Consider the following 26350-nt stretch of genomic DNA (forward strand, 5'->3'; position numbering starts at 1 on the left):
AATTTGTTAGCGATTAAACTTTATTTTAGAACCAAAATCATAATATATATATATATTTTTTTTTTGTTATGATGAATTGTTTGCGTGTTACTACTATTATACTAATAATGTCCTATGGTGTTTTTGTTTATTTTTTTGCCCGAACGATATCAAAACCTAACAGATATCCAAACAAACGGAAGCCAATTACTAGCCGACAGTTTTTCAATGACGAACGATTATGTGGCTTTAAATTCAATTTTCGCGAGGTGATGTACGCTGATCACCTGTCATGTGCGGCGCATGCGCAGAGGGGGCGATTGTGAACGCGGGTATGCATGCCCTCAGATCCCCGTAACCTCAATCCTAGACGCCGTGAGTGCAGACGATCACCAAACAGCACTAGAGAGACAGAAATGGCAGAACAAACAGGGATGCTCGCACGCTGTAAGGTAGGATGTTGTTTGTACCACTTTAGCCGGCCGTTATGATGAAAAAATCATGTTTTTCCATGTGATCACAGTTGTAGTCATGAGGAAGGATGATTATAGTGTGTTGTAGTATATGGATACTTCTAGTGTGGAAATGCTTTCGGAAGGATGCGGTATTAGTGATGAGGCTGGGAAATCCTCCGAAAGGGTTTGATCAAGGGCGAATGCATAATAAACGGGACAGTGAGGAAACCTCAATTTCTCACCGTTTGATCTTTTTTTTCCCTTTTTAATTCCTGGTATGTGGTGAGATCGATGTGATCACTGCATATCGTGACTATCTGAGATTGATCATCTACAATGTACAACCTCATATCAAATAACCAGCCTATAATATTACTCTGTTTTGGGGTAAATTTGAGTAAAACATATCCTTATATTTTGTGACTAAGACTGACAATCCTAAGTAAACATTAAATGTTCTTTAACATAATGTTTTAAACCCATTTGTTTAACACATGCAGCAGAGGTTTTACAACCCGTATATGCCGACGGAGGATTCCTGTATACGTGCTATAGATGTTGCTTTTGAAGGAGCACACAAAAAAAAAAAAAAAAAAAAACCTTAAAACACAGTCCACATATGTTTGTAGTCTGTTAGAAGAACACAGCGTGAAAATTTTACATTAATTTCAGGTTAATGATCGCCAAAGAGGACAATGTTTTGATGGCACGCGGTATACTGTAAAACATTTGCGAATAAATACACACAGAGTACCCAATGACCCTTTAAAGTTCCTCATCATAAATGTGTCCATATAAAATTACGCGATGCATGAGCTAAGTGTGGAGCGCTGTCCAGGGTGCTGAAGGGAAATGTCCAAACGCTCAGTCAATTACAGGACGAATGCAGTCATATTCATGCTAGATATTTATATAATCTGTATTTCACATGTTGATAAACAATATGTGTAGTAAAATTGTTTTTGCCAAATCATCACTATCAAACTCACAATTTGGATTGTAGTATACTTATTATTATTATTATTATTATTAACTTTTTAGGTGATAATTATTTTCATAGTATGATCTATGACAGATATGTTGTCAATATTTTATGTATTCCAGCGCAATGTCATTCAGAACACAAGGTAATATAAGATGCAAAATAAATAATATTGAATTAAAACAATTTTAGATTATGTAAAAGGGTAATGCATAATTATAAGGGCAGTAAGGTAGACTCTATCCCTCACTGTTAGCTCTTTTATTTACCATATGTCTGGATGTTATGTGTCATTGTGATTACTGCGTCACAATGCAAGATTGATCATACAGTCTACAACCTCTACATGTCAGTTACCGATTATGAAGTTGAAAACTATTTGTTTAAAATGTTTTTTGTTTTATATACCGCTCTTGTATAAATTAAGTTTTTCCCTGCTTTGAAAAAGACGACTTGGCTAAAAGCAATACTTCCAGTCAAAGTACTATTCTCATTTATCTCATTGTGCCTTATGCAGTATATAAAGCATTTCTGAGATATTAAATTGTATTACATCCTTTTGTTTATGGGGTCTGGAACTACTAATATTTTAATATTATCATGTATATGGTTTTACGTGATGTTTAATGCATTATATGCAAGCATTAAAAACACAAGTAATATGTGAATTCTCTCTTTTCATTGTCCATTTTCTATTTCCTAAGGGACACTGGAGGTAGATGTGAGGGACAGCTGAAACTGGTGAGAGAATCCCTCTACTGGGCTCCCCCCATCCCAGCCCTCTCCAACACCAGTCTTCAAAGCCCCATTCCCAACAGCCAACATGTTCTCCTCAAACTTTTTGAGTGGGGGGAATCCTCTCAGTGCAATGTCCTCTGCCGTAAACAAGTTCAGTCGTTTTGGGGATGATGAGGAAAAGCAACAACAGCAACCTCCAGGACCCTCAAAGCAGAAGGATCCTCAACAGCAGGGGAATGGCCAACCAGCCTCACAGGGGCCTCAGAGGCAAAGTGGACAGCAGACACAGGGTGTGGGAAGGGGAGGCCAAGGAGCCGGACGGGATGGATCTCAACCACAAGGAGCTGGTCGGGGAAGTCCTGTACAGCAAGGAGCTGGGAGAAGAGATCTTTCACATCAGGGAGTGGGCAGGGGAGGATTGCAACAAGGAGCAAGTGGGGGTGGATCTCCTAAGCAGGGTGTTGGGAAGGGTGGACCTCAGCAACAAGGCCTAAGTGGACCAGGGTCTCATCCAGGAGGTGCAGTTGGCTCAGGGCCTCTTTCAGCAGAGCCTCAGGAGAAAGGTGGAGCTGGTGCTCGGGTGAAATCCCTCTGTCCAGTCTGTAAAAATACAGAACTCAATCTTAAGTTCAAGGATTCGCCCAACTATAACACCTGCACACAATGTAAATCAGTGGTCTGCAACATGTGTGGCTTCAGTCCTCCAGATGCAACCGTGAGTAAAAATTCCTAACTCTAATTAGTGTGACACATATTTTTATCTATACCGGTTGCTGAATAGACCTCTCTAGATATAAAAGTCACTTTTTACTATCTTGTGAAGATCCACCATTATGTATTTCAATCCAGAAGTCCACTGTCTCTGAAGCATGTTGTATTGGACTGTGATGATTTTAACTCCCTGAAGAAGACCCCCCCCCCCCCCCCAAAAGCTCATATTTTTCACAATTGTTTAACACCTTTCACTAAAATAATCCACAGAGTTTTTATCGAGGCAGCCGTGAATAACTAATGCTATTTCCTCAGAATTTTTTTTTTTTTTACTGTATAAATTTTTAAAAGTTTAAAAGTTTAAATTTGTACAAAGTTAAAAACTAGCAATTGTATAACATAAATGTATACTCTCCATGTATGCAGGTTAAGGAGTGGCTCTGCTTGAATTGCCAGATGCAGAGAGCTCTGGGAGGGGCAGAGAAAAGCAGACCTCCTACACTAAATGCCCAGCCACAGCCCAAGGACTATGTACCATCACAGAACCCTGCAAAGAAAGACACTCTTCATAGTAAGCAGATGCCACCATCTGCTAGCCAGCCAACCAAACCAACAGAGGGTCAGAAACTGTCAAGCCAGTCCAGCACAAGTGCAACTCATCCGTCGCAGCAAATGTCACAACAGAAACCACTTCCACAGCAGACAACAAAAGGTGCTCCTCCTGACAAAACTGAGATACCATCAAAGACAGAGCCCTCTAAAAAAGAAGAAGAGTCTGGTTTCTTTGGTTTCGGTTTTGGTGGTGCTCGATCCCGCTCTCCTTCTCCACAGCCTGGTGCCTCTTCTGTTTCTGGAAAGGTTCTAGGCTTTGGTTCTTCATTCCTTAGCTCAGCATCCAATTTGATGTCAGCTGTCCAGGATGAGCCCTCCACAACCCCACCAACCAAGGGTTCCACTGTCTCTCAAACCTCTGCCAAGAACACCACACCCCCTTCCTCAAGAAAAGGCTCAGAGGCCTCTAAGGGCTCCCCCAACGTTCCTAGATCACAGACACAGGAGGGAAAAATTCAACAGCAACAAAATAAACCCCAAGTAACTCAAAAAACAACGACAACAAAGGAATCCTCACCTGCTCAGGCAACTAAATTAGATCAAAGCCCGAAACCTCCTCCCAAAGCCTGTCCACTCTGCAAGGCAAACCTGAGAAGAGATCCTCCCAACTATAGTACCTGCACTGAATGCAAGGCCACTGTGTGTAATCAGTGTGGATTTAATCCTGTGCCTCATCAAACAGAGGTAAGAAACAGAAGAATTTCATTGCAGTAAGTTCACATTATGGTTTGTGCAATGAACTGTTGGCAGAAAATGTCAAGAGCAATTTCAGAGGACATGTTCTCAGTGATTCTGTTGTAAAAGATGGATGTATTTTGTAGTCTCTTTGGTTTTTGTGGAGGCAGTCTTGTGGAAGGCAAACTGAAAATGGCTGTGAGAGAAAAATGTGCCTTGTTTCTCAATTACCTCAGACTACTCCCTGCCTAAACTTGCAAAATAAAGTGCTATTTTTTAAGGCAGAAAAAGAAAACATTGTACAATTTGTGATTAACATACTGTATCCATTAGGGCTTTGGTGATAAATATATATTATGAATGAATAGACATTCTTTGTTAAGTGACCTGTGTTATGAAGTTTAATGATTGATCTGGGTGAAACGTAGCAGTTAGTGTTCCTATAGCTCAATTGGTATCAAGCGCAAGGTTGGGGTTTTGATTCCCCGGGAACTCATGATAGGTAAAAATTGATACCCTGAATGCACTGTAAGTCGCTTTGGATAAAAGCGTCTGCTTAATGCATACATTTAATTTAATTTAATTTAATTTAATTTAATTTAATTTAATTTAATTTAATTTTATTTTATTTTATTTTATTTTATTTTATTTTATTTTATTTTATTTTATTTTATTTTATTTTATTTTATTTTAATTTAATTGACTATTTTACTTACAAGCTTTCCACTCAGTCTGTTGCCCTTAGCCACTTTCCAGAGAGGTTCATTCATGATCTTGTGTTCTTTAGTGTTTTCTGTTTTGATGCAAGGGAATATTTGATTTTCCTTTCATAACAGAAGTTGTAAGATCTACCGTTTCATCGTAACCAATTGGTTGGTCTTTGTTTTCATGCTTTAGTGTCATTTGTGTATTTTATTTTGAAGTCCTAGTGAATTCATGTATTTTTAGACTTCTCACGACTTGTTGCTGGTTTCCCTTATCACATGACCTTATTTTGTCTGCAAGTTAGTTATCACTTATAGAGGGTCCTTTTTTTATTGTCTTTCACTGTTTGGTCAAGTCAAATTTATATTTGGAATACCATTTTCTCTTGAGGCCATACACATACTAATTTTTACAAAAATCATACTTGTCTATTTTTTTGCATGGACAATGTTCGTGTTTGCAACCAAATATGTTCTAAAACACAAACCAACTTTTGTACTTTGGCCATGAGGTGTTATATTTAGGGACCCAGTATAGTTGAGGCAAGCAATGTGTCATGTGCTTATTCTTAGCAGTGAAGCTGCTGTAATAATCTATGTCCCCTAGAGAGCCCTTACCACCTCTATTGTCATCATCTGGAAGCCATGAGCATACCAGTTTGCCCCCTAAATGGCCATTTCATCTTTTAAGATGTGTTGAGCACAAAAGACACTTGACTCTGTAATGAACAATTCAGAGTTTACATGCAGCCTGGCAAGGAGACTCCAAGGCTATCGGGTCACATGGGCTGGCTGTGTGACGAAAACTAGGCAGGCAGAGGATCCGTGGGTAGTCCTTGGAGATAAAATCTAAGAGTTTTCTAAGAGAGTTCCAAAGCACAGAGATGAGGTGTAGATTACAGTGGCATCTGCTACTCGGTTGTGCTCAGTGTCAAGTGCAAGTTGTTGAAATGAGATAATAATGGAAAAAATATGTCTCAGATATGAAGGTCACCTTCATTCATCACCACAACTGTGTGGTTGGTGTTTAATCATGACATACCTGGGAACCTGGGAATTGGCTAATGTAACACATATGTGTATATTTTTATCCCATGCTAAAAGTATCTAAATGATTTAGTCTGTTTCCTTAGGTCTAAAAAGAGTGCTGCTGGCTTTCTCCAGAGATTAAATGTGGATTTCAGGATGAGCTGTGAGCTTGAGAATTGTGCAGGCAGCACAAATAGAAATAAAATTTTGAGATACAGAGGGGAATTAATTTAACCCTTAAAAGTCCATTGTAGCAAACTTACAAAAAGCTAAAATAAGATGTTAAAAACAGTTAATACATATTGAACACTAGCTTGCACTCTAGTGTACTAAAATGTATTATAACAATTGTGGCAGGAAGGACCATGTGCAATTTATTATTATTATTATTTTTTTACTGGCCAAAAGTAATACATTGCTGTCACTGCCTACTGAAAACCGTGTAAGCTGCGTTCGATAATATTTTAGAAGCAACCTTTCTGTAATGTTGAACTTTTTTTTATGTGCACAGTACAGGCTTCATTCATGAACTTTTGTAAAAATGAGTAAATTCTGAGTAATTTTGCACGTAAAACAGACCTTCCCGAAAACTCTCCTCCGGATTCACAAACTCATCGTAAACATCATATTTGATAGTTAATCGTGTATGTTAATTAATTTAAAACTTTTGTAAATGTGGGGAGCATGCATTCATTGGGGATTATTAATTGGGGATTACATCCCTAACAAAAGTAGCTAATTAATCATTTGATTAAAAGTGTTACTTTGCAGATTATATTACTGCTGTTCATAATAATAGTAAAGAGTAAAACACAGTATACTGTGTATAATTACTGAATATTATTTCATCAATATCGAAATATCAAACTTATATCGATATGTGATTATGTAAGGTAAATAGTTTCCTCATTAAGAGAATAGGGACAACGCATTCCAAAAATGCGCCCCGGCGCAAGGACTATTTTTCCGTCGTAAAAATAGCAAAAGTGGATTTGGACACGCCCTGAGTGCACCTGTGCCGTGCGGTTTACACTTTGCGTTTAGATCATTAAAATAGGGCACTTAGACTTTAGACCAAGTTTGAGTTGGTCTATGGCGCAGTCTATTTTCAGCTCATTAAAATAGCAATGCGCCAGCGATGCACCTGAACACACCTCTTTTTTAGACCAGCACGGCCATGGGCCCACAAATGGGTGCAAATGCATTTGCTAATTAAACGACGTGGCGCTGGACGGGAAAATGCAAATAGCACCGGACTGAAACTAGCAAACACACTTGTGCAGTGCCTTGCATCGCATTGCGCCGGGTGTATGATAGGGTCCCTTGTGTGTGCAGCTATAGATAAGCTTATGCAAATAAGACAATTTCTCTGAATGTTATGCAAATACTACAGTTAGCCTTAGTAATCCACATTTTATGGTTGTATTGTTGTTTGCACCACAGAAGAGACCATTGATCCATTGATAAGCATTTAATTATCATTGTAGCCAAATTAGACTTTAGGAATTGTCAGAGGACTGCTCCGACATGAAAATATTTGTTTCAGCCTTCTAGCTTACAGGAAAGTTGGAGGACCATTTTCAGGATAATAAAACATTTAAGATTATCTTAGGGCTGGTGTGAGATGAACATGCTGAGGTTTCATCCTTCTAGCTTGGAATGTGTTTATAAAAGTAGTCCTTTAGGCCTCTGGCAGAATATGCATTATCAGTATACTTTATAGTTGTCTGTGATGTGTAGGAGGATTCCATTGTCATGAAACTATATAGCTGAGAGATCTATAGTTGTTAGGGCTGCTCTGACATAAACGTATTCAAATTTCAGCTTGCTGGGAAGGGTTCTCAAGAAAGCATTTACAACATTTTTCTAAGTTGCCAAAACAAAGCACAATACAGATCATGGTTTTTATATTTTTTCTACCTTTTAAATACTGTTATTAAGAATAAATATACATGGCCAGAGTGCAGACCAATTTTCAATTTTTTATTGTAATCAGTCACTAAAAACAAGTCCAAAAAGAGAACATTTAACAAATTCTAGGCTCACTGATGATCTTAATATATTTATTTAAAGCTACAAGTAATAATGTAATGATATCTGCTCGTGAGGTGTATGATGTTCGGGTCTATGGGACCTATTTTAATTTTATATTTACATATATATATATATATATTATTTTTTCAAACATATATCAGAACAAATTTTCAATGACCACAAACTGTACACCAGTTTGTGTTTCTGCCCCTGCCATTCCCACACAACGTTGTAGCACTTTAATTCATAAATGTGATCTAATAAAGGTAAAGGGCAAATATTAACCATATATGCTGTTTATATTTGTTGTAATTGGGATGAAGTAAAAAATTATAGTAATAATAAATTAAGTTGAATTAAAAACCCAAAAATGCAGCAGGTCAACCAGACCCACGAACAATGGCTGAATAACAAAAATATGAACACCACACAAGGTTTAATGTTGAAAATGAAAAATGTGGAGAAGTTACTTATGATAATTGTAATGTTTTTGCAGGCAAAAGAGTGGCTTTGCTTAAACTGCCAGACACAGAGAGCACTGAAAGGAATAGAGCCTGTGGAAAAACCCACAATAATGTCCCAAACACAGCCCAGCAAGTCTCAAAAGATGAAATCTACACATGGTCCTTTAGAGAAACACCCCACGTCTCAGCCAACAAAGACTAGTCCTGCCAACCAACCTGGTGCAGCAGGAGCAAAGCAATCTCTCTCCTCTATGTCTTCACAGCAACTGACAGCAAAAAATGCCCCCTCTTCTGTGTCTAAAGCAGTACCACAGACTGATACTGAGCAAGAACAGTCAGGATTTTTTGGCTTTTCAGGCTTTGGTGGAGCACGATCACCATCCCCTCAGCCCAATGTTTCAGCCATGTCTGGGAAGGCTCTAGGATTTGGGTCGTCCTTCCTGAGCTCAGCGTCTGATCTCATTTCATCAGCGGTTCAAGATGAACCTTCTACAACACCTTTGGTCTCTCAAACTTTCCTCAAGACTACTACTCCACAAACGTCTGTAACATTGCAAGGGGCTGCCTTATCAGCATCTACAGGAAAGGCTAATCAATCAGATGATCAGAAAGAAGAGAAAAAGACAGAGCTAACTGCTGACCAAAAGAACAAAGCACCAGTATCTCAAATTAAAAAAACAGAACCTTCTTCACTGATGCCAAAATCAGACAAAGGCCCTCAAACCTTGCCCAAATCCTGTCCACTCTGCAAGGTACAAATCCAAAAGGACCTTGACAACTACAACACTTGTACTGAGTGCAAAAACACTGTTTGCAATCTCTGTGGATTCAACCCCACACCGCATCAAACTAAGGTAATGTTATGTTGGCTTTGAATGCTTTTTAGAAGTTTTGAATTATATATGTTAACATGAGTTAATCAATTTGTCTTTTCAGTTGAAAGAATGGCTTTGTCTAAACTGTCAGACTCAAAGAGCTCTAAGAGGAATGGAGCCACCAGGACTTCCAAAGTTGGAGACCGCAGCGCAGCCCAACAAAATCCCTACCACTCAACCATTGGCTATACCCTCAATTCAAAAGAAAGGTGTTTCTGAATTAGAAAAGTTAGGCGAGAAAACCGACCCTCCTCAGAAATTACAAGAACAACAAGCCAAGTCTCCAAATGGTACTCTGCCAATCCAAAAAGCCCAGCAGCAAGAAAATGAAGCCAAATCTGAAGTTCCTGCCAAGACAGCCAAGAAAGATTCTGGATTGTTTGGTTTTGGTGGTGCTAGGTCAAGGTCTCCATCTCCTCAGCCTGCTATGTCTGCTGTATCTGGGAAGGTTCTTGGCTTTGGTTCCTCCTTTTTCAACTCAGCATCTAATTTAATATCCTCAGCTGTGCAAGATGAGACTTCTACAACACCACCAACCTCCCGCAAAGCTTCCACAGTTTCCCAGACCTCAACACCACCCACATCTCGGAAGAGCTCTGCTGTTCCACAGACTTTAAATGCAGGGGATACTAAACAACCTACTGCGCAAAAACAAGAAATAAAGATTTCTGGATCACCTCAGCTAGCAAGTAAATCTTCTGTGAAAACAATAACAGACCAAACATTGTCTGCAAAAGTTGACGAAACTCCCCTGCCTCTTCCCAAAATCTGTCCACTTTGCAAGACAGATATTAGCTGTGATCCTCCTAATTTCAACACCTGCACCAATTGCAAAAACATTGTGTGCAACCATTGTGGATTTAACCCCACACCTCATCAAATAGAGGTAAGAAAAATAGTTTATTTTACTCTACTGGTCATAATTGATTTATTGAAGGAGAGTCATGTTGATTTGCGGTTGTGATTTTTGTCATGCAGGTTAAGGAATGGCTCTGTTTGAATTGCCAGATAAAGAGAGCATCCGAACCTTCAAGTATAAATCCTCAGCTGCAGACTGATGCTGGTTCACGACAAGACAAAACAGCTCCACATCAGCCTTCTCCAGGAGCCAGTAGAACTGAGGACCAGTCAAAAACAGCACTTGGAAAACCAACTACTAAATCTACAATACAACATCTCCTAAAGGAAAAACCAGCACAGAAAGAAACTATAAAATCTCAAGAGCCAAAAGAGAGTAGTGCACCAGCCAGATCCGAAACAACAACACAATCAGATTCCTCCAAAAAAGATACAGGTTTATTTGGCTTTGGTTTTGGTGGTGCTCGATCTCGATCACCTTCTCCTCAACCTATTGTCTCAGAGAAGGTTCTAGGCTTTGGTTCCTCGTTTCTCAGCTCAGCATCAAATCTCATATCTTCTGTAGTTCAAGATGAATCCTCCATAACACCGCCAACACCTCGTAAAGGTTCAACAGTTTCCCAGACCTCAGTGAAGTCTACAACGCCACCCACCTCTCGTAAGGGTTCATCGGTTTCTCAGACATCTTTCAAAACCACATCAGCTGTGGCAGCATCAGCTACATCCCATAAGGGATCCAAAGCATCCCAAGACTCGACAAATATGCATGCTGAGGGAAATAAACCTCTTTCTCAAAAACAATTGGAAGACAAGAAGCCCATGCAGTCTCAGCCTTTCAAATCACAATCTATACTTCCATCAAAGCTTCAAGAAGCTAATATGTCCTCTCAGTCTCTCCCTAAAGAATGCCCACTTTGCAAAGTTGAGCTCAAGAAAGATCCTCCTAACTTCAACACCTGCACTGAATGCAAGAGGATTGTGTGTAACCTCTGTGGGTTTCTCATGCCTCATCAAATCAAGGTAAGATAATTAAGTATTTGTGAAGTGAGCTGTGGGCTCTACTTTATTTTCCTTCAGTTAATAATTATTTTGATATAATTATAATTCTGCGGCTAATACAGCAGTATCGCTATGTAGAAAACCATTTTGTCTGGGGTTTCTCAAACTCTTTCATTTATTGGCAGGCACAGGAATGGCTTTGCTTAACCTGTCAAGTGCAGCGAGCATCAGTCCAATCCTATGCAGAGCCTCAAGATCAAACTAAGAAAGTAGCCCCAGTGCCAAAGAAGAAGGAGCAAGATGTTCCAGAAACTAGGCAGAAGAAACAAAATGCAGAGGAAGCTACCAATACTGGTCAGAAAACAGCTGTAGTTGGGGGAAAGGAGGCAATTGATGTGAAGACCTCACAGCAGATGAAATCGGACAAGCCCCAAGAAAAACAATCCAAGCCACCCAAGGTTGAGCCTAGTCAAGAGGAGTCTGGATTTTTCGGTTTTGGCTTTAACGCGGCTCGATCTAGGTCTCCTTCTCCTCAGCCTGCTTCTGTTGTGTCTGGCAAAGTTTTGGGCATTGGTTCCTCCTTCCTTAGCACAGCTTCTAATCTAATGTCTTCAGCTGTTCAGGATGAACCTTCCACAACACCACCAACCTCCCGCAAAGGTTCATCAGTTTCAGAAACAACACCACCTTCCCGCTCCCGTAAAGGGTCTACAGTATCTCAGTCATTGTTCAACAACAACGCAACATCACCTAGCTCACAAAAAGGATTTGAAACCACAAAAGGTTCTCAGAAAGCTCAACCTAGTAAAGATCCTAAACCATCAACTGAACAGAAACAAGAGGAGAAGGCACCATTACTTCAACAAGCTAAGGAGCCATCAAATACAGTGAAACAGGATAGAGAGACACCTATATCCAAGCCTCTTGCCAAGGTCTGCCCACTCTGTGAGGTGGAGTTACAGAAAGATCAATATAACAGCTGCACTGAATGCAAAAATATTGTATGTAACTTGTGTGGGTTCAACCCTATGCCCCATCAAAATGAGGTAAGAAAATATCACTTTTGTGTAACTATTTTTTATTATTTTAAATATGTTAAATATGACCAAAGAAGGCTGTGAAAATGCATCTGCATTGTTAATCCTTTTGATCTTTTATTTAAAAAAAAAATCACAAAAAAATATCCTTTTATTAGATAATAAGAATTTAAAATGGGGGGAAATATCATTATGAAATAAATGTTTTTCTCTAATACACAGTCCTCAATTAATGGCCCCCTTTTATTTAATACTTTTTGAAACCTCCATTTGACAGTTAAACAGGTCTAAATGTTCTACTCTAATGCCTGATGAGGTTAGAGAACACCTCACAAGAGACCAGAGACCATTCCTTCATCCAGAACCACCCCAGAACCTTTAAATTCCCATCTCCATGTTGGTGCTTCTCCTCTTCAGTTCACTCCTCTCATTTTCTATAGGGTTCAGGTCAGAGGAATGGAATGCCCATTGCAGAAGCTTGGTTTTGAGCTCAGGGACCCATTTCTGTGTTGTTTTTGAGGCTTGTGTTTGGGTTATTGTACAGTTGGAAGATCCAAACATGGCCCATTATAGGATTGAGAGTCAGTCACTTACTGATTTTTTATCTGTTGGTATTTGATAGAATCTATGATGCAATGTGTCTAAACAAGAGGTCCAGGACCTCCAGCAGAAATGTAGGCACACGACAGCAAACATACAGCTGTATATTTCATTGTACACATGGGGTACTTTTTATCTCTGTGTTCACTAAACCCATATTGTGTGTTTGCTACTACTGTAAATAGCTCATTTTTAGTTTCATCTGACCATAGAAGCCAGCCTCATTTGAAGTTCCAGTCATATATGATAACTGGATATGCTTTTAGTTAAGTCGTTTTGGATGAACTAGGAGAATTTTTCTTGTAACCCTCCCAAACAACATGTGGTGATGTAGGTTCTGTAGTTTTTAGCCACTCAAACTCTCCTTTTCACCATGCATTAGGATGATAGACACACGTCCTCTTCCAGGCAGATTCGTAACATTTTATTTTGATAGGAAATTATTAATTATTGCCCTGATTGTGGAAATGGGAATTTATAATCACGCTGGAGTGCTCAAAGTTGTGAATATGAATGGAAATATACCTCAGAGATATTTTACTCATAAGAATTTCTAGGGGGGCCAATAATTGTGGCCAACGAGTATTTGAGAAAAACCTTTATTTCATAATGGTACCCCCCCTCCCGTTGTAAATTATTATTATGTAATGAAAGGATACATTTTTGTGAATTTTTAAAAATAAAAGATCAAAAGGATTAACGATGAATTTTCACAGCCTTCTTTGATCATATTTACCAAGGGGCTGATATTTTTGGCCACAACTGTGTGTGTGTGTGTGCGTGTGTGTGTGTGTGTGTGTGTGTGTGTGTGTGTGCGTGTGAGTGTGTGTGTGTGTGTGTGTGTGTGTGTGTGTGTAAGTGTATAAATAAATTAAATAAATAAATAAATTATGTCTATGTAAAGCAATATTATATATGTGCTATGAGTTTGTCACACCACAGAAATATATATTAACCACCCAGCCAAATAATAAAAATAATAATAATAAAAATAAAAAGCCAAATAAATACACATTTTTTGAAATTTTTAATAAATATGCAGTATTCTCTACTCTAAAATTCTGGTGGCATGTTCTGGTCTGCACTAAAACAACACCCACTCTTGGGAAAGCTGCTGTCTCTCAACTGTCAAATACTGCTACAACCTGAATCGATGCTCTCTCTAGCAGCTTATTTGGATTTACTGTATACACCCATACATGTATTTACGTGATGAAGGCATTTCTAGCTAGCAAACTGTAGGCTGTAGTAATTAATGCTAATGACTTATTCGCAATTTAGCAGGCGAACCAAAGATGCTAATCCTCTCTAGTTATTAGATGTGTTCCACTTCATGCAGCACTGCGCAGACAGATTGGTATATGGCATCAAAGTACCGTAAGAAATATTAAAAAGGAGATGACTCGCATACTTTCGAATCGCTCTCGCTGTACTTCGTTGTCAAACACTGATCTGCACAGTGACGCTTCAAGCCTAACACACCTCTTATAGTTTGAAAATCCTGAATACAAAAATGGTGAAAAACTGTTTAATGGTCAAATTCCACAGTTTAATTTTACATATTTCACAGTCTTTGTAACGTGTTCCAGCAGTAAATTTCTAACATTTATAATGTGTTTAGAAACAATTCTCTGAATTGCCTTTACACAGAGTTTAAAGTCAGCATGCTATGGAAGTTTTAAACCACTTCAATTTACTCTTTATTACAGTAGTCCTCTTTAGACACATTCTGTTAACTGTCAAATAACTCCTTAATTTGCAACTACATGCCAACTAACTCATTAGAGCAGGGTTTTCTGGCGTATCTTCTGTATCTTTAATGGATATTTATGTAGCATATTTGCTTCATTTAGTTATGGAGGGGTTACAAAGGGTTAGAGGTTAGTACAATGAGCTGATGTGTACTTGTATCTGTTGTGTGTTGGGGGATTAGTGTTAGTAGATATCAAGAATACATTATACTAATATTCTAATGACTGGTAGTTGACATGTAGTTGCAAATTTACTTATAGTTGGTAGAATGTCTGAAGTGGACAAGGGGTGGTTTCTTAATTAGGGTGAAAGTACAAAAGGGAGGATTTTTTTCCCATCACATTCAACCACAACTGTCACTGTTTTGGAGTGTTTGTTCTGCCTCTGGATATATAGTCCAAACATTGTCAGGTCATACTCTATGGATTACCACCCCTTTTTGGCCAATTTCACTCTGGCTGAGAATAGCCCAGACTGTTCTCATAGATTTCCACCAAAAAAAAAAAAAAAAAAATATATATATATATATATAGTTACACTTTATTTAAATGTGTCTTTTTTCAGTATAATTTTACTAGGGCTGTCAAATGATTAAAATTTTTAATCAAATTAATCAGAATTTTCAGTGGATTAATCATGATTAATCACTATTTGCAACTACACCTGAATCCTAACCATTTTTTTTTCTGAAATGCATACCAAAAGATAAATAACAGGACACAGATACATAATTTTCATGTATTGTTTCATCATGTGGTTCTTTTTTTCTGAATTTCAAAAGTTTAACATTTACTTAGATCAAATTTACCTGAGCACTATATCAAACCATGCCATTTAACTACAGATAGTGTAAGAGTTTTAGGTGAACCAGTGATTAAATATAGCCACATATCTATGAAATTATGCATAGAGAAATTTGAAAGAATGAACACAAACATGCGCCACAATCACACAAGCAGCACTCTGGGCACTCTTGTTTTTGGGAGGTGTTCATTTGCTCTGCCGCAATACTTTAGGATCGATATTTTCACGTTCTGAAGGCTTCAAGTGCCAGTAAAACCAAGTAAAAATGCATATGCTTTTCCAAACAGCTGTAATTTTCGCTGCATTGCATGTAAGCGTTCTGCGCATGCGCAGTGTGAAACACAGGACGCTATGACACAGTGATCCTCAAATCTGGCTCGCGAGATCCACTTTCCTGCGAAGTTTAGCTCTAACCCTAATCAAACACGCATGAGTTTGCTAATCAGTGTCTTTAGGATCATTAGTAAATCACAGGCAGGTGTGTTTAATTGGAGTCTGAGCTAAACTCTGCAAGAAACTGGATCTCGCGAGCCAGATTTGAGGATCACTGCTATAACAGGAAGAAGAAGCTCCAGCGTATCAACTACCAAAGTCGTCTCTGTTTATCGAGCTTGGCATGAATGTATTAAGCTTCTTCGGTGTTTTCGTTGCGGCGCTCGCTGCTGTTTTTTACTATCTTGAGAATTCAGAGATCGACGAGACTTTACTGACCTGCATAATTTGTCACACTGCGCATGTGTGAAATGCGTTAAAAAATTTGACGTAATTAACGACAAACAAGTAATTAACGTCGTTAACGCGCTATTTTTGACAGCCCTAAATTATACATTTAAGCACTGAGTAATATTAATTAACTACAAGTATTTACTTTATGGTTAGGATTAGGGTTTGTCTTAGGGTTACTTGCATGTGATTATGCATAATTAATTGCTATTATAATAGTTAGTACATGTTATGTGTAATAAGGACACCTTAAAATAAAGTTTTACCAAAACCGCATCAAACTTCTATTAAAAAAAAATATAAAAAACACAAACAAAAAAAAAAAAAACTACAAGGAGGGACACCATCATTTGTTGATTGGATTGTAAAGAGTGAGCGTTGCATAGCAGAATGGAGACATATCTTAAATGCTGTGTGGTCTTGCATGTGCCAGCAGAGAGAAGGGAGCAAATCACAAGAAAAGCAAGTTAAAAACATCTGATTTAAAGATGACAAATTCAAATACAAAAATTTTATGAATTAATTGTTTATAGTAAGACCAGTGGTATGCATTAGGAGAATAAATAGTTTACATTTGTGCTCATGATGACTTTAATGCTGATTTAAAACTAATGGAAAAATCATGATACAATTTGAAAACCAAAATTTTCGTTTTGACAGGAGAGATAACAATGCTCATCTCTTGTTTAATCAAAATTTGGGACATAGCAAGTTAATAATGAGTGTTGTTTAGTCCACTTAACTCTGGGATGCTGTATAAACAATGTAAATTTCATTTAAACAATTATTAATTCAATTTACTTTACAAAACTACAGGTGAAGTGGCTTTGCTTGGCGTGTCAGATGCAGAAAGCACCAGAACCTCTCCCTTCACAGCTTCAGCCACATGCTAAGGAAGTTGCACCACTTAAAATGGGCACTCCCAATATAGATGTTTCACAGAAGAAGCCACATCTTCCAGCAGATTCACTTCACAAGGATAAGAAACCAGAAGTTGCAGACAAACAAGTAAATAAGCAAACTTTAGCTGGAGATAAACAATCCACCCAACAAGGACCAAAACAACATCATATTGCAGAATTTCCAAAGTCAGAATCTAAAAAAACTGATCCGCAACCAGACAAATCTGGATTCTTTGGGTTCGGTTTTGGAGGAGCTAGATCTCGATCACCTTCTCCTCAGCCTGCTGTCTCTGCTGTTTCAGAGAAGGTTCTAGGGTTTGGTTCTTCATTTTTAAGCTCAGCATCTAATCTAATCTCAACAGCTGTTCAAAATGAGACTTCTACAACACCATCTAGTTCTCGCAAGGCTTCAATAGCTTCTCAAATGTCTGATAAGACACCACCAACCTCTCGTAAAGGTTCTGCAGTTTCACAAATCTCCAATAAAGTTAATACCACTCCACCTTCCACTCGTAAGGTTTCAACAGCTTTTCAGATGTCTGTTAAATCAACTCCTCCAACCTCACAGAAGGAATATGAAGCTACAGTAAACTCTAAAAACACTGAAAAAACAGATGGGGCAAAAACTACAGATTCAGAGAAAGGGCAAGAAACCACTAAAGGAGCTACCCCACAGCAAGAAGATCAAGGAAAGACCCAAGATGGAAATGTTCCTGTCGCCTCTAACATCCCAGAAGAGTCTAGATCTCAGTCTCCTTTACTTCCACATGCAGCATCTGCAGTCTCTGGGGAGGTTCTTGGATTTGGTTCCTCCCTCTTTAGCTCAGCAAGTAATCTGATCTCATCAGCTGTTGATGAGCCATCTACAACACCGCCCATGTCTCTTAAAGGTTCCACATCTTCCCAACTATCTGCTAAGACTACAACCCCACCCTCTTCTCATAAAGGCTCATTGGTTTCCCAGACATCAGACAAGATTGCCACTCCACCTTCCTCACGAAAGGGCTCTGGAGTTTCTCAGATATCTCTCAAGACCAGCACACCCCCTTCTTCCTCAAAAGGATCTGATGTCTCTCCTAAAATGCTTCATTCAGATGACAAAAAAGTACATGCTGAAAATATACAAGAACAGATAAAAAAAGAAAAGACATCAATGGCCAGCCAGGCACAGCCAACAACTGTATCATTTACAAAAGATAAAGACCTACCAGAAACAACAAGGATAGAGGCCACTAAATCATTGCCCAAAGCCTGCCCTCTATGTAAAGTCAATTTGCAGAAAGAGCCTCCCAATTATGATAACTGTACTGAGTGCAAAACCACTGTGTGTAATCTATGTGGCTTTAACCCCATGCCCCATGATACAGAGGTAAGCAGCCCTTGTTAGCTTGAACATAAAACACCTTATACTCGTTATTATAATTATAATCATTTAGAACCTTGGGTAGTATCTGGGTATATGTTTTTATAGGCAACAATATTTATAGACTTTGACTTTTTAAACATGAAAAAGTGCAATAAAATTATATATATAATTCAGTATTTTATATATGCTTCTTGTAATATTCTGTGTGTTTAATTCGAAACTGATTATTGGAATGCCGTTTCAGAAAAAGGAGTGGCTATGTCTGAACTGCCAGATGCAACGAGCTCAAGCTCAGACTGATAAAGTACCTCAACCAGTACCACCACAAAAGAAAGCAACACCAACTTCTGTTCCTCCACAGAAGAAGCCACTTGATTACACAGATGTTACTGAGAAAGAAAAGACTGCACTATCTGCAGGTTTAACACCAGGGTCTAGAAAGGCAAGTGCTGTCCCACCAACACAAAAGCTACCCCAGCAGCAAGACATCAAAAATCAAGTACAGCCAACACAGAAGGATGATACTGTATACACAAAATCTAAAGCCACTCCAAAGACTTCATCCACAAAAGAAGAGAGTGGCTTGTTTGGTTTTGTACGCTCTAGATCACCTTCTCCCCAACCTGCTGTTTCCAGTGTTTCTGGAAAGGTCTTTGGATTTGGTTCTTCTATGTTGAGCTCGGCTTCTAATCTTATCTCCACTGCTGTACTAGATGAATCCTCCACCACACTCCTTGCAACTCAGGAGGTTTCAGCAGCTTCTCAAACTCATGTGATGACAACATTTACATCAACTACTTCTCAGAAAGGATCAGTTGATGTTTCACCAAAACAGGGAGCTAAATCTATTGAAGGAGAGCAGAAAGACAAGAAACCTGAAGAGAAAATAACAGAAGTTCAGGAAAAAGCAGTAATAAAAGAGGCTGACCAGAAGTCAGAGCCACCAAAAGCTTGTCCTCTTTGTAAAGCAGAAATAATGAAGGATCCGCCAAATTACAGCACGTGTACTACTTGCAAGAGCACTGTGTGTAATCTCTGTGGATTCAACCCAGTGCCACATCAAACTGAGGTGAGAAAATTGTTAAATATACAGATTGGTTATTTTTTTCGCAGTAACAATTATTGAAAATATATTTTAGCAAGGTCATTTATTTACCATGAATGAACAAAAGCAGTAATATATCAAAATACAACAATAGTGGTAATTATTTCTCACTATGTTATGTGGTTAACTTTTTAAAAACCCTACAGGTGAAGGAATGGCTGTGTTTGAACTGCCAGATGCAGAGAGCTTCTCAACCTCCAGTTGTGAAACCAGGAACTCAAACTACTAAATTACCTCTACCTGCATCCCCCAAAAAACAAGACACTGGGGGTGTTGTAGCAGAGGATCAGAAACAAGAATGGAAACCCAATATTGCAGATTCCAAACAAACTACATCAGATGCCCAAATCCAGAAAAATGTCTTACCTGTCAAATCTGATAATCCGCCTAAATCTGGAACGTCTAAACAAGATTCAGATTTTTTCAGCTTTGGTTTTGGTGGTTCTCATTCAAGGTCACCATCTCCTCAGCCCACTTTGTCTGTTGTCTCTGGGAAGGTTCTAGGCTTTGGTTCCTCCTTCCTTAGCTCAGCATCCAATCTGAACTCCTCTGCTGTCCAAGATGAACTTTCTAAAACTCCACCAACATCTCGCAAAGGGTCTACAGTTTCCCAGACTTTGAATAAGACAACACCAACACCTCCCACTTCTCGAAAAGCATCAGTAGCTCCACGAGACAATAAAGCAAATTGTCCTGCAGCAGAATCAAATTTAATCTCTTTACCAATCCAAGAACAGAAAAAGCCACCAGATGCTCAATCATCCAAACCTATACAAGCTCAAGTGAAAGAGGAGCATCCAAAAACTTGCCCACTCTGTAAAGAGACCCTTAGGAAGGACCCACAGAACTATAGCTCTTGCACTTCTTGCAAAAGCATTGTTTGCAATCTCTGTGGATTTAATCCCAATCCACATCAGACTGAAGTAAGTCTGTGTTTTACACTTATTTTATCCCTTAATAAAGACTCTCGTTTTGTTACCAGAAATGTTTCTTTACAGAATTTTAATTTATTTGATAAGATAAGGCTACGGTTAAGATAAGGTTAAAATTATGGGTAAATATGTCAGTATGGTCACAGGTGGTAATCGTTCTTATCTACAGGTGAAGGAGTGGCTGTGTTTGACCTGCCAGATGCAGAGAACTTCAGGTCCTCCCCCAGCTCAACCACAGTATAATAAAGTACTTTCACCAGCATTTCCACAAAAGGAAGATATTCCAGAGAAGAAGCAAAGTGTTATAGATGAGCAAGAAAAGAAACCTCATGTAGAGACCACAACACCAGCCACAACAAATACTAAAATATCTAAAAGTGATGTTTTTCCTTCCATGTCTGCTCCACTACCTAAAGGTGAACAGATTAAAGAAGAGTCAAGTTTCTTTGGTTTTGGTGGTGCCCGATCTCGGTCTCCCTCTCCTCAAACAGCTGTCTCTGATAAGGTATTTGGTTTTGGATCCTCTATCTTCAGCTCAGCATCTAACCTGATATCTTCAGCTGTTCAGGAAGAATCCTCCACTAAAACTCCACCAACATCTCGCAAGGGATCTACAGTTTCACAGAATTTAAATAAGACCACACCAACACCACCCACTTCACGAAAAGGATCATTTGATCCTCGGGAGGCTAAACAAGAACCACCTGAAGGGGAATCAAAGCCAGTTGTTACATCAATGCAAGAATCAAAGCAAGTACAGAAAACCCCAGATCCTAATCTGGCCAGACCTCCACATGCTCCAGAGGAGCTTCTGAAAACCTGTCCACTTTGCAAAGAAACCCTCAAGAAGGACCCACGGAACTACAGCTCTTGTAGTTCTTGTCAGAAAATTGTTTGTAATCTCTGTGGATTCAATCCCAATCCACATCAAACCGAGGTACCATATGTCAGTCCTTAACATTTATCATTTTAAAGGCTCGATTGAAAATGTAAAACTGAATATTTTGTGTAGAGTTAGGGTTAAGGTTAGACATTTAAAAGAAAATGTTTAATGATTTAATTTTTTTTTTATTAATCAACAGGTGAGGGAGTGGATATGCTTGACCTGCCAGGTACAGAGAACCTCAGGACTTCCCCTTGCTCAGCCACAACCACAATCCAACAAAGTAGCACCAGCATCTATGGAAAAGAAAGCAACTCAAATTCTACCTTCTCCAGAAAAGAGGCAGAGTGTTCCTGCTGGGCAGGACAAGAAACCTCCAGTAGAGACTAAAAAACCTACAATTACTCCAACACCAAATCCTCAAAAGTCTACTGGTGAAGCTTCTACTTCCAAATCTAGTCCATCATATAAAGTTGAACAGACTAAGGAAGAGTCTAGTTTCTTTGGATTTGGTTTGGGAGGTGCTCGATCCCGGTCACCTTCTCCTCAATCTGCTGTCTCTGAGAAATTTATGGGTTTTGGGTCGTCGTTCCTTAGTTCAGCATCTAATCTGATATCCTCAGCCATTCAGGATGAGTCAACCACCAAAACCCCACCAAGTTCTCGTAAGGGATCCACTGTGTCCCAAAGTTCTTTTAAGACAACACCAACACCACCTTCCTCTCGCAAAGTTTCAGAATCTTCACAATTCACAGAAAAAAATAAACCACAAGAAGAAGCCAAACTCCTTAATGCCCAAAAACAGGATGAAAAGAAAAAAGAAGGAAATAAACCACAGGATGAGATGACCAAAGAACCAGTCATTGATGTGAAAATTAACAGACCAGCCCTGGAGCTTCCAAAAACCTGTCCAATCTGTAAAGTGGACATAAAGTGGGTTCCACCAAATTACAACACTTGCACTGAATGCAAGGACATCATGTGCAATATGTGTGGATTTAATCCCATGCCACATCAATCCGAGGTGAGAGTACTTAATTTTTTAGGGAGATGTATCTATGTGAGTTGCACATGAATCAGTTATTGCATTAATTCAATTAATTCAGTGTAAATTCAGTGTAACTTCAGTGTCATTTCAGGAATTTATTTTAGTATTTTTATTCTAATTCCAATTATTACCCTACAGGTTAAGGAATGGCTGTGTTTGAACTGTCAGGGAAAGAAAGCTCAAGTGTCTTCCTCTGGCCAACCACAGCCACAGGTTAGCAAAGCACCTTCACCAACAATACCAGAAAACAAGGAGGCTCTCATACATACTCCAATTCCATTGTCTTCAAAAAATAAGCCAGATGTCACTGGGAAGATAAACACATCAGTTGTTACAGATAATCAAGAGAACAAACCTATACAAGCTACAGCACAATCAACTGAAATGCCAAAACGTGATCATTCTCCTGCAAAATCATCTGTACAACAGAAACCAGAACCTTCTAAAGAAGAATCAGGTTTCTTTAGCTTTGGTTTTGGCGGTGTTCAATCTGGATCCCCTCAGCCTTCAGTGACTGCTGTCTCAGGGAAGGTTCTAGGCTTAGGATCTTCCTTTTTGAGCTCTGCTTCCAATCTAATCTCCTCAGCCGTTCAAGATGAGTCCTTCACAACACCATCAACTTTTCGTAAGGCTTCCACAGCTTCTGAAACATCTACAAAGACTACAACACCACCAACGTCTCGCAGGGCATCTGTGGTTTCCCAAGCTTCAGTTAAGACTTCACAAACACCACCTGCTTCTAGGAAAGGATCTGTTACTTCTCAAAAAGTTCCCCCTACTGACACAAAAGCACCTATAACAAACAAACCACAGGAGGACAAAGCAAATGAGAAGCTGGTGCAACAGGCTTCAGCAGTACCTGAAGCTTCAGTAGTAGCAGTTGCAGCTCCTAAAGCAGAAAACAAAGAATGTCCTCTTTGCAAAGTCTATCTCAATGTGGGTTCAAAGGACACTCCTAACTACAATACCTGCACTGAGTGCAAGAACACTGTTTGTAACCTCTGTGGATTCAACCCAACACCCCATCAAAAGGTAAGAGAATACTACTATTATGTTATAACTGTTGCTAACTCTCTTTTAACACATAAGATGCATTTACACCTATGTAAAATGCTTGATCGCTCCAGCATAATTTTGTGTAGTGGTCGCCATGCAAAATAAATATCATGTCAATGATCCATCGGTATCATGGAAAAAACAATTCAAATATTCATTTTTTATATCTCCTAACAGGTCAAAGAATGGCTTTGTTTGAACTGCCAAACACAGCGAGCTTTAAATGGAATGGAACCACAAGGACCTCACAAAATAAAGACCCATGAACAATCTGAAAATTTCTCCATCTCAGCACCACCTCCAAGAACAGAATGTACAACACAAGGGGCACCATCATTAGTGTCAACCATGGTTCCAGATGTTGCTGAAACCCAAAAGAAAGAGATTCAAGCTGTGGCCATTCTTGATGAAGCTAAGACTCCTGTTTTATTGGAAGTGCAAAAGAAAGCATCAGTCTTAGCTTTACCAAAACCATCAGTGATACAACCTGTATCCTCTCAGAAGAAAGAAACATCAGATTCAAAGAACGATAAAAAATCTGACATACTCTTAAAGGAGTCTGAAAAGTCCCCAGAAAAAGCAGCTCCACCTCCACAGGTAGAGCCACCAAAACAGGAATCCAGTTTCTTTGGTTTTGGATTTGGTAGTCCTAAGGTAAAACCTGCTTCAAAGCCATATGAGTCAACCACTGGGAAACTCTTGACGGAAACAGCAAGATCTCGATCACCGTCACCACAGTCTGTTTCTGCTGTCTCTGGAAAAGTTCTGGGCTTTGGATCCTCTTTATTTAGCTCAGCATCGAATTTAATCAGCTCAGCTGTTCAAGATGAACCTTCCACTACACCATCAACTTCTAGAAAGGCATCCACAGTGTCCCAGACCTCTATTAAGACTACTCCTCCCACATCTCGTAAAGGATCTGCAGTTGCACTAGACTGTAGTAAGATTGAGGACACCAAACCACATGCACAACAAGGTGCAGGGGAACCAATGGAGAAGAAACCAGAAATCAAGCAAGTCACAGCACCCAAACCACCTCAAAAACCTACTCCTGAAGAAGTCAAGATTAACTGTCCATTATGCAAAGTGCAACAAGATGTCAAGAATTTTAACACATGCACAGAATGCAAGACAACAGTCTGCAGACAATGTGGATTTAATCTAATGGCTCATCAAGCAGAGGTAAAATATTTGACCTCTATTTTTGAAAATTTTAACAACATTTACCAAGTACAATTCTTGTTGTTTTTAGTCTTCTGTCATTAAGCTTTAATTTTATTATATTTCAATTTCTTATAGTAGTGTGTAGTAGTTTCTGTAGTAGTGTGTCTTGAGAAAGTTACTTTGTGAAATTATGGAGTATACAAATGTAGTTTTTCAATGTAGTAACCTACTATAAGAAATTAGAGTAGAGGATGTAATACCTTATTTTCTTATAATTATTGCAGGTTGAGGAATGGCTCTGTCTAAATTGCCAGGTACAACGGGCACAGGCAGGGATGAAAACATCTGAACGTCCCACAGTGAAACCTCAGCTAGTTCCCTTAGTGAAAGACAACCAAACTCCATCCAAAGTTAAAATGGTATCTACAGCTCCAGTTGAAACCAAACTGGATGAGAAGCCTGCTGGAGATGAAAAGAATGCTGTCTCTCATCAAGAAATAAAGAAAGAGTTTACTGTAGAGAGTACTGATGCCAAGGCAACTGATGAAATCACCCCAACAAAAGAGCCTCCTAAGCAAAACAAAACTCAACCAAATCATGCGAAAACTCAGCAAGAGCCACCCAAGGATACAACCACTCCTGTAAAATCTGCTATACCTACCGAGCTTGGACCCCCAAAACAGGAATCACATTTTCTGGGTTTTGGATTAGGTGGTCCTAAAGCACAGCCTACATCTTCTAAACCATCTGAGTCAAACACAGGAAAGTTCTTTGGTGGATTTGGTGGCCTGACAGAAACAGCTAGATCTCGATCACCATCCCCACAGTCAGTTTCTGCTGTCTCTGGGAAAGTTCTGGGTTTTGGATCCTCACTATTTAGCTCAGCATCTAATCTGATCTCCTCAGCTGTTCAAGATGAGTCATCTACAACACCCCCGACTCCACGAAAAGGCTCCACAGTTTCTATTGAGTCTGGTAAATCTACCACAGCACCAGCTTATCGCAAAGGCTCAATGGCTTCTGCCAAGACAACACCGCCAGCATCCTGCAAAGGATCTGCTGCAACAGAACCCAACAAAGTACTTCCTGAAAAAGAGAACAATGCACCTGTTGGAAAGAAACCTGAGCAGCTCAATGAGAGCAAAGTATCAAGGTTACCTACTTCAGAAATGGATAAACCTAAACAACATCCTGAAAGTTTAACTCAACCATTCACCTGCCCACTCTGTAACGTGGATCTTAACATGGGCTCAAAGGACCCTGCTAATTACAACACCTGCACTGAATGTAAAAACATTGTATGTGATCTCTGTGGATTCAACCCTATGCCTCACCTTGCTGAGGTGAGTCATTGACTATTTCTTTGTCTGAAGTTTTTGTTTCTAAAGGTCTGGTTTTTGCATGAATAATGTCCATTCCATTATTCTTTTTAATATGTATCCTTAGTATATATACATCTATTATGTGGAGTCACTACCCACTGCCCAAAATGCTATCTTTTTTATTCTTAACTCTTATGTATTGATGACAAATGAGCCAATGTTCTTGGGTGCATGAGTCTGACAGACAGAAAATCTGGAGTGGTGGCTTCTCCAATGTGCAGCTCGTAACCTCTGTTATGCCCACTCATTCTCCAGATGGCTCTTTCCAAATTATTGTAATATCACAAACTCCACAAGGGCTGAGGATGCAGTAGAAGAGCCAAATGTATTGGCATTGGTATTGGCATTCTGCAGGGAACAATGAGTGATTGGAATTCTGTCAGGTTTGGCCATTAACAGCCAGTGTTGACTGAGTCAACAAAACTCTGCTAAGAAATTAAGTGGCTTATGACTTTAGAGCATAGAAAATGAAAGTGGGCAC

At 39.1% G+C, this 26350-nt stretch overlaps 2 protein-coding genes across 6 annotated transcripts in view; both read left to right on the forward strand.

The window, feature by feature from the left end:
- Positions 1 to 2047: 2047 nt before the first annotated feature.
- LOC127934650 (spidroin-1-like) lies at positions 2048 to 2940 on the forward strand. The gene has a single exon (XM_052532167.1). The coding sequence runs from the start codon at positions 2240 to 2242 to the stop codon at positions 2885 to 2887; it is 648 nt and encodes a 215-aa protein (XP_052388127.1). The 5' UTR covers positions 2048 to 2239; the 3' UTR covers positions 2888 to 2940.
- A 21843-nt stretch (positions 2941 to 24783) lies between these two features.
- The window catches only part of LOC127934648 (protein piccolo-like), a 44395-nt gene continuing 42828 nt past the window's right edge, over positions 24784 to 26350 (forward strand). For all 5 annotated transcript variants that reach the window (XR_008147869.1, XM_052532163.1, XM_052532164.1 and 2 more), the window contains exon 1: positions 24784 to 25830. Coding sequence is in view for 4 of the 5 variants with exons in the window: in XM_052532163.1 (XP_052388123.1) it covers positions 24823 to 25830 (1008 nt within the window). In the remaining variant the exon portion in view is untranslated. The remainder of the gene's footprint in view (positions 25831 to 26350) is intronic.

Source organism: Carassius gibelio, chromosome A18 (genome assembly GCF_023724105.1).
Source record: "Carassius gibelio isolate Cgi1373 ecotype wild population from Czech Republic chromosome A18, carGib1.2-hapl.c, whole genome shotgun sequence".
In the NCBI taxonomy this organism is placed as follows: Eukaryota; Metazoa; Chordata; class Actinopteri; order Cypriniformes; family Cyprinidae; genus Carassius; species Carassius gibelio.

Excerpts from the sequence above, each read along its gene's own strand:
- LOC127934650 (XM_052532167.1), top strand. The coding sequence starts at position 2,240 with ATGTTCTCCTCAAACTTTTTGAGTGGGGGGAATCCTCTCAGTGCAATG.